The 14,833-nt window shown below is 51.4% G+C and overlaps 1 protein-coding gene across 1 annotated transcript in view; it reads left to right on the plus strand.

Moving 5' to 3' along the window:
- The window catches only part of DNAAF9 (dynein axonemal assembly factor 9), a gene marked incomplete at its 5' end in the record, with an annotated part of 148,332 nt that extends 143,087 nt beyond the window's left edge, over window positions 1–5,245 (plus strand). The window contains 4 exons of the mRNA XM_082669478.1: window positions 45–250; window positions 1,404–1,469; window positions 2,716–2,809; window positions 3,388–5,245. Of these exons, the coding sequence (XP_082525604.1) occupies window positions 45–250; window positions 1,404–1,469; window positions 2,716–2,809; window positions 3,388–3,500 (479 nt within the window). The 3' untranslated portion in view covers window positions 3,501–5,245. The remainder of the gene's footprint in view (window positions 1–44; window positions 251–1,403; window positions 1,470–2,715; window positions 2,810–3,387) is intronic.
- Window positions 5,246–14,833: the final 9,588 nt, after the last annotated feature.

A 14,833-nucleotide genomic window follows, 5' to 3' on the forward strand; every position in this document is an offset into this window, starting at 1 on the left:
CCTTTTGGGGCAGGGTCTCAGGGACTAAAGTGTTCTCCTTGCAGACTCTGAGAGGACCATGGAGGTCTGCCACAACACTCTGGCCAATTCCTTGAGCATCGTGCCAGTTTTGGAGGGACCCACGCCACCGCCTGACTCCAGAAGCACACCTCAAGGCAGCAGCGGGCAGCAGGAATGCTACCTCGTGTTCATAGGCTGCTCCCTGAAGGAAGAAAGTGTCAAGGACTGGCTGCGGCAGTCAGCTAAGCAGGTGGTTTCCAAAGCCCAGACAGACCTGGCACTGATATGACCAGACACTTCAGAGTTGTTGATGGACCTGAGGCAGAAGCCCCTCCACCTTCTCCCTGCTTTCTCCCCACTGGTTCACCCCTCACAGGCTCAGCCAGCGTTTTCAGGGACTCTGAGAGTGGGAGGAAGCCCCTGGGGCAAACTCCAGGCAGACTTGTTTTGCTGCCTACCCTGCGAGCCCAGGCGCTGAAAGCCATTTCCAGTCCTGCTTCCCAAGGCAGGCTGGAGTTATTATCAGATGGCTTAACCAGGACCTAGGTGAAACTTAGTTGTTTCATGTGGACCCTGGATCAGCTTAGTGTTCTAAACTCAAAAATGTCTTCTTAGCTGAACCTAATTCATAGGCTCTCCTGTCTTCTGAGCCCAGCATCTCCTGTACTTTGGTTCTCTCTCTAGAAAGGAAAAACAACAAAGATATCCTTAGAGTCCTTTGCAAACCAAGACTCCAAGCATAGACAGCAGTGAGCCCGGAGGCCCTGGAGAGAGGTACAGGGGAAGAGGAGGCTTGCCTATAGATCCACACAAACATCTTTAGTCCAATACTACAAAGAAAAAAAATCCGGACTGGAGTTAAAATCCTCTCATATGCTGCTAGCTTTGGGTTCTAAGCCTCTTAGCACAGTCTGAGCTTAAGCTTATTCTAGAGCTCTGGAAATAGAGTTGGCTGGGGCCTGGGTCTTCTGTACATGCTCAGTTGGGACCTGTCTTTTATACTAAAGAATGGCTGCTTGCAGACAGGGTCTTTCTCAGACTCACTGGATAAACTCTTAAATGGTATTTGACTGTGAGACCTCCAGTTGTTCTTTTGTCTGCATGTCTGTCACCGGTGGGGCCTAGGATTGAGAATCTGCAAAGAGGCAGAAACATGCCTATTTGCAAATGCATCAGTCTCTCTTCTGCCGTTTGTTCCCCCCTGGCCCGCAGGACTCTGTGATGGGAAAGTGGTCTTCTCAAGGGACAGACAGGCAGGATATTGTATCCAGTCCATGACGATGCTTGTGCTTCCCTTTCTGGCATCTCAGTCATGTAACTGGCCCCCAGAGCCCTGAGCCCTCACCCTCCCATGTACCCATCAGCTCTGTTGGAAACTGACACCTCCTTACATCTCTGCACAGAAGCCTCAGAGGAAAGCCCTGAAGACCAGGGGGATGCTGACCCAGCAGGAGATCAGGAACATCCACGTGAGTACCCTGCCCTGGGGGCCTAAGTCCCCTCAGTGTCCCAAGGATGTTCTTGTGCAGCTCTTATCTTTTAGGATTCCTGAGTGAGGTGGCTGTTTGTAGGGCATGCTGGAGGTCCTGCTTCTCTCAGGCCACAGAGGGAAGCTGGGTAAAGAGAAACCTCAGCTCACCTGGCCTTGCAGCCTCAGTGAGAAGGACGGGGTGGCCTCTGGTGTGATGTGGTTACGAAATTGAGGAGAACTAGTGCCTGTGGGAGAAACAGGTGACATGGAGGTCTGTTTTGTCACCATGTTCAAGCAGCTGCAGAAGTCCTTTCCTCCTCCCATTCCTCTGTCCTAGATAAACCACAGAGAAACCAGCGAGGTCCCAGGTAAAAACTCTAGATCCTGAAGCTGCTCATGGGCAGGTTGTGAAATCCTGAGGCCAGGACGAGAGGCCCTTTGAGGAGCCCTCAGACTCCAGGCTGACTCCCAGGCTCTACCCCAGTTCCCATACCCATTGAGGCCTTTTCCTGATGAGTTTGGGGGAAAAGGCTAAAAGGGACAGAGAGTCCAGGTCTCAGCATGAGCTGCATCACAAGTCCCAGTAATGAGCAGGTGGGGCAGGACTCTGGGCTTCCAGAAGCCCCTGCTGTGGATTTGAGGAGGGCCCGTTTATTCCGACTCCAGGGCCTAGGCGTCTCTGGGTGTTCCTGCTGAGGACACCATGGGCACCTCAGAAGGCAGGCAGTGTGTGTTTCCCCAGAAGCACACCTTAAATAAGGATTTGAGCGCAGGTAGTTTATTTTGGAAATGATTCTAGAAAACACTATTAGGAAAATGGGAAAGTAAGAGAAGGGAATCGTGTATTGTCAAACCAGTTCCACTGTTGGCACCTGTGGCTTGGTCCCATTAATAATCCCAGAGTTCCTCCCTGAGAGGTGGGAGAACCTCTGTCAGTCATTGTTTGATGGCTGTTGTGAGGATGGTGTTAATTCCCTGGCACACCTAGCCTTCCACAGGGCAAAGTGGGCTATTTTGCTAGGGTAATAGGCTTGTTTGTTTTGGGGTGTTGTTTTTTTTTTTGGCCGCACCACACAGCATGCAGGATCTTAGTTCCCCCACCAGGGATCAAACCCACGCCCCCTGCAGTGGAAGTGCAGAGTCTTAACCACTGGACCACCAGGGAAGTCCCTGTTTTTGTTTTTAATGAATGAGTGAATGATAGAAAATGGTCAGATAATTCTAACAGGACTCTTCTCCTACAGGTGAAACGCCACCTGGACCCCCTACCTGCAGGTTACTTTTATAATGGCACCCAGTTTGTCAACTTCTTTGGTGACAAGACTGATTTTCACCCACGTATCCTTGGAATCTGGGGCAGAGAGGCTGGGGGGGTGTGAAAACCTGGCTGTAAAGAGGGTATCTGCTAGAGCCATCATAACCTAGCCCCTGGTGCCGGCTGGGTTTGGGAATACACAGCAAGCCACAGAGGCTGACTTTTCATTTTGTCCTCTTAGAGTCATTAAAATTACATTTATTCTTCATTTAGTGATGGCTGAGGTTACTCTCGGGGTTGTAGTTTAAATGCAGCTGTGGTGACATCCTGTGGTCATCAGGGAGTCATGATTTACAAGTTGGAGACTGGGTCTGATTACAGTAGTTAATTTGTGAAAAGGTGGATGGGGTGCTGCTCTGGGCTAGTGAAAGCTGAAGGGCTCAGTTCTAAGAGCTCATGAAGGGCCCTGTGTCAACCCCTGTCACATTCTTTGCAGCTGTGGTGCTGCCAGTATATAAAAAAAAGCCAGTCAGGTACCTTCTGTGCAGGCTGAGCACTCACTACCTCAGTGTCCCCTACTTCACCTGTCCACAGATTCCTCTGGCCTGGGCAGCTCCCTTGGCCCCAAGGCTCAGGGCCTTCTTCCTTAATGAGGTGCCAGTCATGGACCAGTTCATGAATGACTACGTGGAAGAAGCCAACCGGGAAATCGAGAAGTATAACCGCGAGCTGGAGCAGCAGGAGTATCATGACCTCTTTGAGCAGAAGCCCTAGAGGAAGAAGACCCTGGAGATGGACGTTTTAAAACGGGGTGTCTTAACCTCAGCTTTTCCAGAGGCCCCTCCCTAGAGGGGCTATCTTTGTTCTCCTTGGCCTTTGTGTGCTGGCTTGAGTGCATGTTGTCTTTATTCTCTATACAGCGCTGAAGAGCATCACCTGCACCACTGATTTGGCAGGGGAGGGGGGTCCTTATGGAGGATGAGTAGACAGGGGCTGCCCTTTGTGTGCAGCCGGCAGTCCAGGACCTCTGGGTCTCTGATAACAGTATTTTCTTTGGGCTGTTGCAGCAGTGTGTGAGGGTGGGAGGAGCATTTGGATTGCACAGAGTGGCTGCTGGGACATAAAGAATCCTGGCTGCCAAACTGTGGCCATGCCTGGGGGCCCAGGCCACCACAGGCCTTGGGCCTCAGACACCACCCCAGGAGAGCCTTTCACCCCAGTGGAGTGCCTGCCTCCCTGTTTAGGCCCCTTCCACTGAAGGCTTGGGCCCTGCTGACCCTATGCCCAGTCCTAGAGGGAACAGCACAAGCCCTGGCCAATCCCAACCCACAGAGCCAACAGCTTGGGCGGAGATTAGCAGCTTATTCTAAAATGAGGGAATTTCCCTTACGGACTAAACAGAGGGGAAAGACTTGTTGCTTTCCAGAAGTATGTGGCTTTTGAATTGACACAAGCAGCCCCCCTTGGGACTGGTTTGAGCCTCCTCATGTCATCACTCTGGTTTACCTCATTCGGGGACGAGAAAAACTGCTGCTCAGGCCTCCCTGGTGACGCTTTGCCTCACTGTTAAGGTCAGTGTCCTGCAACTGCATAGTCTTACGCCCAGGGTTCTGGTCGCTTATGGGGCATCTTCACTTGAAGGGGGTTCAGTCTCAGCACCCATACCTCCCCTCAGTCTTGCCAGGGAAGGCCTGGTTTTCAGCCCAACCTTCAGGAATCTCATGTCTCCAAGCATCGTTGCTAGTCTTGTATTTGTTTGGCTCTAGGGGACCAGGAATTTCGGAGAATTCCAAATCCAAGTTAGAATTCCTTCTAGTAGCTTTGTTTTCAGCTGGATTAAAAAGCAGAGGGAAATTTCAAGTGTATCCCATGCCTGACCTCCAGAATTAGTGTGGGGAAGAGGAAGGTCGCAGGCACAGATACTTAGGTGATGTCTGTTAGGACTTCAGCGCCTCAGCTGCCTAGATTGTAAATGCTTTCTGAATTTCACGTATTTTTTTGCATGCCTTAGGAAGGAGCACATAGGCAAAACCAGCAAAGTTTCTAGTAACGTAGAGGGGTTTTTGAGAAAGGATCCTGGCACAGAGGAGAGACAGAAAACCGATGGAGCACATGTAGTCTGTCACACAGAGTCCTGCATACAAGTAGTAAAGCAGTTGTTAAGGGCTTGTTAGTAACATGTACTTATATTAGAAAAAAATTTTTCATTTGAAGCCAAATGAACAATACTCCAAATACCATTTAATAAGAACTCTTGCTTGAAGAAAGGCTTCTGAAAAGGCCCATGTGCTCCAGTCTCAGCTCCCAAAGCTGCTGGTGACAAGGGCCCAGGTGTGGATCCCCATCTGGGAGCCCCTTACTTCTAGCTGGCCAGAGGCTGGGTCCACAACGGGCCTGCCTCTGCTTCAGAATCAATAACAGATCTTAAGTGCAATTGATGAAATAATAATGAGTTACTGTAGCTTCCTTTAGCTCTATCGAGCTCTTTTTAAAAACTCAAGCAGCCTTAGAAAAGGGAGCCAGGGGTGGGAGGGGGCGGGGGGTGGGGCGGGGGGGAGATGACAGGCCATCTCCTCCAGGTGGGTTGCTGTGAACATTTAAATGAAAGCTCTCTTTCTAGGAGCTTGAGCCATTTCCTGGCTGCTGCACAAAAGAGTTTTTAAAGAGGGGTCAGAGCCCACCCATAAAAGTGGGTCTTAAACACTGCATGGGGCTATACCTCCTGATGATCTTGGTTTCTGACCATTGTCCATAGAAATGCTCTCTCACCAACTTGCCCCACTGTCCCAATTCCTCTCCTGTTAGAGGGGAAACTGTGATTACCTCAACTTGAATATGAAACTGTGATTGAAAAAAGTCAAAATGTTAAGTTTCAAAGCCAAAAAGGCAAAACTGGCTGAGGCTTCCATAGACACTCAGCCTGCTTGGGAGTGTGAAGGGCACACTGGCGAAAGGGCATTCCTTGGGGCGTACTTGCAGTGCCCCTGGTGAAGAGGCACACTAGCGGTGCGCTGTGTGAGCTCTTTGAGGACTGAGGCCGGGAGGATGCTTCCTCCTCACACTGCCCCTTCTGTAACCTTTGGGGCCTCTGGGTCTTGGATGTGAAGATTAATATCCACTTGATTCCTCTGGACACTCCAGGTGGAGGTGTGGGGTCTTAGACTGTCTCTAGAGGAAGGGCCATGACACTGTGTTTGAAATTTTGACCTTAGAAGTGGATACCAGAGATCCAGCCAAAGACATCAGGTTCCTAGGGATAGGCAGAAGTCCTCCAGGGTCTTACATGCTTTCTGCCCACTCTTCTATTAGCAGCTTCAGTTTTATATCACCCCGAGTGAGTGTGATAGTGTTGAAGTCGCTGAAGTTATAGGTTATTTTACATTTTGATGTGGGATTTTTCTGTTTTTGATTGGAAGGAGGCAGAAATTGGAGAAAAGGGATCACCCTAGGAAGGGGTCACTGGCAAGGAGTGGAGTTGGCCCCACAGAGTCCTGGGGGCTGTGACCTGAGGCCTGGACACCAGGCCCTGTGGGTCTCAAAAAAAAAGTACCCTCCTAAATTCTATTAGGATTTCAGAAATTTTTTGCACAGTAATAAGCTCTGGATTTGCTCTTTGGGCTTGTCAAAAGGGAAAAGTTAACTCAAAGATTGTAAGCTATTAAGTATTCCAGCCATGTTGCTGACCTAGATGGATAGTTGTACCTCAAAAAGTAGGTGAGAAATAGCTTCCTCACTGTTCCAGGTTGTCAAATACTAATGACAGAAGAGCTCACTTACGTGCCAAAATTCACTTTTGTACTAGTTTTTCAGTGCTTTAATATTCATAACTTAAATTTTAAAACTCATATTTACAAACACTACTGTAACTTCAGTGAAACAATTGTGTGATTGAAGCTTTTTGCTTATTATAGTATTTATTACACTACTTAATTCAGTAAATATATAAAAGTAGCCTTCAATTTATTTTTATATTATTTTCATGTTTTTTACCTGCAGTTGTGTATGTGAATTTATCTTGTTAACTGAGATGTAATACTGAGGACCAATAAACTTATCACTGAACAAGCAGGGCCTCCAGTAGTTGCCTGTTGTATTCCCAAAGTGTCCCTGGGGGTTCAGGAGGTGGCCTTCCCCCTGGGACTGGGGACCTCCCCGCAGATTTTCCCCGGGACGCCTCTTTGCTGGGGCTGCTTCAGGAGGAATCCTTGGGAGTTCCACTCCCCTCCCCAGACCCCTGAGCGACCGCGGAGAATACAGTTCATATGAGGAGACCACCGTGGCTTGTGGTGGGCACTCTCTGGGAGTCCCAGATCCCAAGGAGGGGCTCGAGGAAGCTGGCTGTGGGCACAGGGGTCTCGCGGAGCCCCAGAGATAAGCTGTCCCACCCTCACCCAGAGAAGCCGCATCCGCAGTCCCAGCGCTTGGCCTGCGGGGCACCCCGCCTGCGCCAGGCTGCCTTAGGAACCACTGCTTCACAGGCTGGTAGCTTGGTTTAATCCCGGCCAAAGCTCCGTCAGGTGGCCACTCGGTCCCACTTTACAGTTGGGGGATGAGCAAGGCGTGAAGGGACAGTAGTTGGCTCGGGTGGCAGAGTCACTGCCCTCGCTGGGTTAGATCCGAGCACTCCTCCTGGCGCTCCCTAGGTCAGGCGGGCCTTGGAACTGCACGGTCTAAGGGAGAGGTCGGCCGGAACCCCCGGAGCTCTCAAGGACCCACCCCGTGCAGGGGCTTCTGTCGTTTTGGAAAAAGGACCGACTAAGGAGGGGCACCGCCGGCGTCCACAGAGACCCTGCTTCCTATCCCACCCTCAATGCAGGGGCCTCCGGACGAAGGAAGTGACCCACTGGGAAGATCTGGGAGCTGGCCTGAGGGGTAGGGTGGAGACTTCACAGGCAGCCTCCCTCAAATGGTTGGGAAGGTGGTCTTGGGTTTGGAGGCTCTATGTGATCGCAAAACTGTGCGAGGAGCCGAGAGAATTGGGGGAGGGGTCTTGGCCTCAGTACTATACACCCTCCTCAGCACCAGCTTACCCAGAGCCTCCCAACACGACCCCTCCCTCCCCGCTACGGCCCTCGACCCCCCACCCCCCGACACACCACCACACGCGCCATCCTACAGGGCTTGAACCTTGAAGGAGCTCCTGTGCTTGCACTTGCCAGAAACCGCCAGGGTTTGGGGATTACCCCCAAATAATTGTCAGAGAGAAGGGGGGACAGTAAATGGCAAAGAGCTCCAGGACTGGATGATCTTTGAGGGCCAGGAGGACTTGGAGGCCAAGAAGTCCAGGGATGGGGAAAGGGGTCCTCCCCACCAGTGGCCCACAGTAGGGGCCAGGGACTACTGAACTGAACCCTGAGGGCATGCTTGACCAAGCCAGAGTCCCAGAATCAAGGAATCCTGGTGGGATAGACATGTGGAAAGTGATTTGAAGCAGAAGGTGGAGCTGCTGAAAATCACAAGTCTCTCTGAGGAGCACAGAGAAATGCTGATGTATTAATTTCTATCATATATTCTAGGGAACAGTCATGCCCGAGGAAAATCTGACCACAGTCCTACTGCCAGCTCATGACGGAAAGGAAATGGCTTCGTTGCTCTAAGAGGAGTCCAGGGTAGTACCAGCTTCAAGTTCAGCTCAGATGTCATCAGAGCCCCCTCTCTGTCCTTAATGGCTTCACTGTCCCCTGGCAGTAAGCTTCCTCTGTGCCACCCAACAGCCCCAACACCCCAAAGGCAAGACCCGACCTCTCTCTCCAAAGGCAGGCCCAAAATCTGGGGTCACATTCTCATCCCTGAATCAGTCACAATGGTCAGGAGTATTCTGATTGGCCTGGCCAGGGGTCACTGCACATTTATGAGGGCGCTTCAACATCATTTGGGAGCTGAGTTCCCCAAAGAAGGGTTTGCTCCCCTGGATCAGCATTGCACATCCACCTGAAGGCCATTTCTGAGCTTTTCTGTTAAAGTCAGATACCTATCTGATTTAATTTTTTTTGCTTTCTGCTAGTCTTTTCTAGTACAAGTGATAGCAAACATAGTTGTTCTGTTGTGGTGGTGGTGATGGTAGTAGTGACTTTTAAACAAGGGAAGAAAAATTTTAACTTGAAAATGTTCTATTCACTGAGATAATTGCCCCCCTGAAGAGGGAGAAAAGGCTCCCTACTGCCTCTGTATACCCAGGGACACCAGTGTTCCATGGGAACCTGTTTGATACTTTTTTTTTCCTAAATAAAAGAAGGATCAGGAATTCCCTGGTGGTCTAGTGGTTAGGATTCTGCACTTCCACTGCTGTGGCCGGGTTCAATCCCTGGTCAGGGAAATGACCCAACCAAAAGAAAAAAAAGATCATGTAGACTGTAATGCTACTCCACATTGGTGGGAGTGAGAACTGAACTAACTAGAGAGTGATTTTGAAGGAGCAATTGACAAGACGAAATGACTAATTAAACAAGAGCCAAAGGGATGAATGACCTCAAGGTAGAAGTGGAAAAAGCCAAAGTGGAAAAAACCCCAACATTTTGAAACAATTCCAAAATTCTTTTGTTTCATTCTCCAGAAATTTGAAGAAAAATAAATGTTTATCCACAAATTATTCCTGTTTTGCCCAGGCCTCAGCATTGCTAAATTGACTAGCCAAAATAATTTGGTTAAAAAACTTGCATCAGGGTCGACAAATTTTATGTCAAACTAATAAATGATTATAAATATGTTAAAAAAAAAAAAGCTAACCAAATGAAGTGTGACTATATTTCCATTTTATCCTACCATTACTACTGTTTTTCCATACCAATAAACAGGTTTAATTTTTTTCCTTCATAGCTTCAAAATTTTAAGAAACTTTACATCTTTACTCTGAAATTTCATGCCTGGGTGAATGTACAAATAATAGCAAAATAAGGACAACAGGAGGAGGAAGGATGGTTTGACAACCAAAAATTCATGGAATTTTTTAACTAAAAAAACTATTTCTAGATAACTAATAGGAACCTACTGTATAACACAGAGAACTCTACTCAATACTCTGTAATGACCTATATGGGAATAGAATTTTTAAAAGAGTGGGTATATATATATATATATATATATATATATATATATATATATATATATATATATATATATATATGTAAAACCAATTCAATTTGCTACACAGCAGAAACTAACACAACATTGTAAGTCAACTATACTCCAATAAAAATTAAAAAAGATAAAAAGCACTCGATTTCAACCTCTTTGTTTTATAGATAAAAAGGATCAGAGACACAAAGAGGCTGAACATTTGCCCGAGGGTGTTGCCCTGTATGCCTTCCCCACTAACTTTTCCTTTCTGTGCATCCAGCTTCCTTGCAGGAGCTGGGAGGAGCTGGAGGTCATTTGAAAGACAGCTGAAGTGGGGCGGCAGGCAGTGTCAGCCCTGAATAGTGAGCTCGAAGCAGAACCTTGGGCAGCTCCTTGACACGGGGGATCAGTGAGAATGAGAGCCATGGGTAAGGAGGATGTGGGGTACACATAAAGGCTAAGGAGGGCAGTGATGACCAGCAGGGTGATAGGCCACCTGGACTCACCACTTGGAAGGACTCAGGTGGCTGGTGATGGGGTTCAAATGAAGTGGGGCCTGGGGGTAGATGAGGGTGGGGAAGTTTGGGGGCCAGCTCTGCTGGGAATGCAGATTCCTGGCCCCTCATAGGGATACCCTGGAGCAGGATGAGTGAAAGTAGGTCAGTGTTCAGTGGTGTCTGTCTGCCAGGGGTTTCTTTGCTGAGAAGCTGGGCTGTGGAACTGGAACCCAGGTCAGAAGGCATGAGGGCAGTGGGGCAGCTCTGGAACCTTCCTGCTCAATATCCGGCTGTCTAGCACTAGATTCTGACTCTGAGTATGGGGGGCACAGAGGGATATTGTCCTGAGCAGAGCAGGTCCTTCTGGCCCTCCATAGGGCTCCTTGCCTTCCTGGCTGCCCTTATAGGAACCTGGATCTTCCCCTCAGTAGGGGTAGATGGCAACTGGGAGAAGGCTTCATGCTGTGATATTTGAGCACCAAAAGGTCTTCCTCTCACCTACCCAGGGGGCCTGGAGGTGTCCCCCAGGAAAGAGGCCAGTGGAGGCCCTGTTCCCTCCCTCAGCCCCCTCCAGCACCATTGGAGGGATAGTGTGGGAACATCATCTCTCCTCCCAGGAACAGCAAGGGGGTGGTACAGCCGCAGCTGGAGAAGGGCTGTTAAGCGGCTGGGAATGTTGGTCAAGGCTGCCTGCCCTGGGCAGCAAGGAGCCCCAAGAAGCTTGTGACTCCAGCGAAAGCCTAAGGCTGCAAGGTGCGGAAAGCCATGCTTGCCAAGGGTCCAAGGAAGGTGAGGGCAGTAGGAGAGGGCAGATTGGAAGTAGAAATACAGGGACTTGGACATCTGAAGAGTCCAGGTGACAGGAAGTAGGCAGAGGGAGTCAGGAGTATTCTGGCTGGAAAACCTGAGTGGGAGTGGAGGATGGCGGCTGAAGAGGTCATCTGGGCGGCTTCATGGCTTGAAAGCCTCCAGGAACTGTACATGGAGGTGTTGGTCATGTGTTCAATATGTCATGGATTTATTGAGCACCTACTACACCAGTGCTGCGCTGGTGAAAGACACCATAGCCTTGCTCTCAGGGAGATCCCAGTCTAGCCTGGGAGACAGCCCAGGCAGTAAAGTAAGAAGGCTGTGCTGCAGAGTTAGGGGACATGGGGATCTGTGATGGAAGAAAACAGGAACTACTTTAGATGGTGTGACCAGGGAAGGCCTCTCTGAGAGCTGAAGGATGAACTGAGCCACAATAAGAGCTGTGGACACACCTTCCAGTACTCAGACTCTCCAGGCCTGGAGGCAGGTGGGGGCCGGTTGTGTTGTAGGAACTGTTGGCAGCCACATGGCTGGAACAGTTCTCCCCTGGGAGCAGGAGGTCTGGGATGAGATGGGAAATAGGCAGGTGCCAGGTTGTACAGCACCCCCTACCCCACACCCCTACTCCCCTAGGCCACAGCAGGGAGTTTGCTTTTATTTTTTTCCTAAATGCCATAGGAAGCCATTGGAGGTGGAGAATGGATGATGGGTGGGGGCAAGTCAGAGGGCCAGATGATGGACCAGGCTGGGGATGCAAGTGGGCAGAACTGAGCTCTATTTTGAAGGTAAACCCAACAAAATTTACTCATGGATCAGATGTGAATGAGTCGGGGGGACTCCCAGGTCCAGAGCAGCCAGGTGGATGGTGGCGGATAGTGGACTCGGGAGCTCTATTTTGCCTGAATATCATCTGAATTCCCTATTAGCCATCCAGGTAGCGGGGAGGGTGTAAGTAGGCTATGTCATGTTGAAGTCAGGAGCTCAGTGACAGGTGTCATGAAATCTGGTGGCCAGCTGTGGCTGGTAGAGAGCCATGGATCCAGGGAAAGATCCAGGGCAGGCCAACACTCCTAGGTCCGAGGAGGTGAGAGAGAGAGAAGGAAATGTTGCAAGAAAAAAGGAGGGGTACTTCCCACGTGGTCCAGTGGGTAAGACTCCGCTCCCCTAACGCAGGGGGCCCGGGTTTGTTCCCTGGTCGGGGGCCTAGATCCCTCACGCATGCTGCACCAAAGACCTGGTGCAGCCAAAACAAATAAATATTTTTTTTAAAAAAGGAGGGATTGGTGGTGGTGGGTGCTGCTAGGGGGTGGGGGAGGGGCTGGCAGAAAGCTGAGGCAGGATGATCTTGAGAGCAGTTTCAGTGGAGTAGTGGGGACAAAAGATCGGTATGCATCGGTGGAAGAGAGGTAGGAGGGGCATGGATACAGAGAACTAGAGACAACTCTTTGGAGAAATTTGCTCTGAAGTGCAGCTGAGGAAATGGGTGGTACCTGGAGGGGGGAGTTCAAGGGAGTATTTTGGGTTTTGTTTTTTAATGAGATACTATAGAGTTACTTCTCCAGATTCTAAAATCTATAGGCATAGTGGCTAAAGGAGAAAACTCAGTTGAAAGTACTTCGGAAAGCCATTAAGCGCCTTGTGGAACCCAGAATTCAAGGTTGTGTCCACAGCCCAGTAAAGTCTGAGACTTCAAGGATGGGAATGAGAGGGAATGTGTGTGTTTATGTCCAGGTCCCTAAACCCCCTGTGTAAGGACCCACTGGGGCATGGAGGGTGAGGGGGAAGATGGGGAGTGTGGGGGGAGGGAGACCTGGAGCACCTGTATTTGCCCTCAGCCTCTGGTCCACAGAGGGCTGGTGGTGGGTGGGAGGACTAAAGGAAACAGCTTCTCACTTTGCAGCAGGGGTATGGGGGTCAGGGGCTCTCTCCAGGACAATCAGGGGAATAGAAACCACAGGGGCAGAGTGCAGGAGGCTATAGTGGGGAAGGGGTCAGAAGGGGTTGGTGTCAGTTTCTGTGAGAGTCAGGTCCATAGACCACTGCGGGAGATCTTGTCTGTGGGCTCCTGTTTCCTCAGTGAGCTCAGTCGTAAGGGCCTCAGATGAGGGAGGAGGCTGCAGTAAGGGGATGAGAGGTGTCCCCTCCATTACAGGGTGGCTTCCAGGAACAGTTGGTTTGGAATGTCCAGGTGTTTGGGAGCTGCTGATGACATGGGGAGGCAGATGTAGAAGCCTAGGCATTCTGAGATGAGAGGGGCTGAGGGCAAAATGGGTGTCTTTTCAGGGGTCCAGCCCCTGCACCTCCCACATGGAACTTTGCTTCCTGGGCAATCAGCCTGCCTGTCTTCAGCTCCTCTTCAAATCTCCATCCCCCACCCCGCTGTCTGGGGGAGTCTGTGCCATGGGCTGCGGGTCTACCTAAACGGTGACCTAGAGACGGTCCCTAGGCTGAGTTGAGGGGATACCCATGAATGGAGGTGACCCCATGTCTCCAACCAAGCTCTGCTCACCACAACCAGAGAAGCATGTGGCCAGCCCCGAGTCAGTCGTGGTCAGAGTCCCGCAGGTCTCTTCTGCAGCATCTTCTGCAGTAGCAGGGAGCAGGTTGCTCAGGGCCATCCTGACCCCCAGGCCTTCATCTGCCAAGGAGGGCACCCCATGAAGCTTTGCTCCTAATGCTCTCTTATCTCGCTGGGAGGCGAAACCAGGTCAGCCTCACCCGATCTATGCATGGGGCTGCCCCAACGCACCAGGAACCCTTGGGGGCCGCAGGGAAGCCCTCGCCGTAGAGGTGGGCTCACCCTGGGCTTGCTTCACCTGCCCTCTTCCATGCCTGGGGGACAGAGGCGGAGAACTCCTTTCCAGTAGGATGTCAGATGGGTGGATTGCTGCTATTCCTCAGGCTGGCGGCCAGTGTGGAGGGGATGGGGGGTTAACACTTTGTTATGGGGAGAGTTCCTGGGTCAATCCGGTGCCTGAGGGCTGTGTGATCATTTGCTGAGAAGCCACCAAGGGTCAGACCAGGGGTTCACCGCATGGGCTGGATTTGCCTGGCCGCGCGCACCACCGCCTCCCTACACAAGGGAGCTCGCGCCCCACCCCGCACCCCTCCCCCCGAACACATACTGCTTGCAGAGGACCAGGCGCCGGAGAAGGCGCGTCCCCGGGCCGGGCTCCCTCGTGTCCGGGAAGGAAAACCGGGCGGCAGGGCCATCTTGAGAAGGAAAAAAGCCGCAAGCCAAGACCTTGACCCAAGAGAAGGCCGAGGGCGCAACGAGGCCGGGAGAGAAACCGCGAGGCGCGCTGCCAGTAAACCCGACGCCGCCGAGCCGGGAGGGCAGCGGGCTCCGCGGGGCAGGGCGTAGCCCAGAGAACGCGCGCCGGCCCGTGTAGTTAGTCGGGGCGCGCTTCCTGGAGGAGGACTAGGAGGATTTACCGCTCGAGCAGCCGGGATGAATGGAGGGGGCGGGGCCCAGGAGGGCGGGGCCCAGCAGAGGCCCCCTGCCGAGAGGAGGGGGTGAGGGGGCCCGGCCAAGAGCTTAAAGCCGACTGCAGGGAGGCCCTACCCAGACCCGCCTCACTGCTTCAACTCCGAGGGTCTCCGAGCTCACCGAGCTTCTTCCCAGAAACTTCGCAGGCCCGCTCAGCCCCTAACGCTCAGCGCGCGGGCCCGAAGAAGCCCAGTCTACGCGTTCTGGCTAAGTCGCCGCGGGCTCCCGGGAGTAGCCCGCCCGGGCTGAACAGG

Source organism: Grampus griseus (genome assembly GCF_964374135.1).
Source record: "Grampus griseus genome assembly, chromosome: 14".
Classification (NCBI taxonomy): domain Eukaryota; kingdom Metazoa; phylum Chordata; class Mammalia; order Artiodactyla; family Delphinidae; genus Grampus; species Grampus griseus.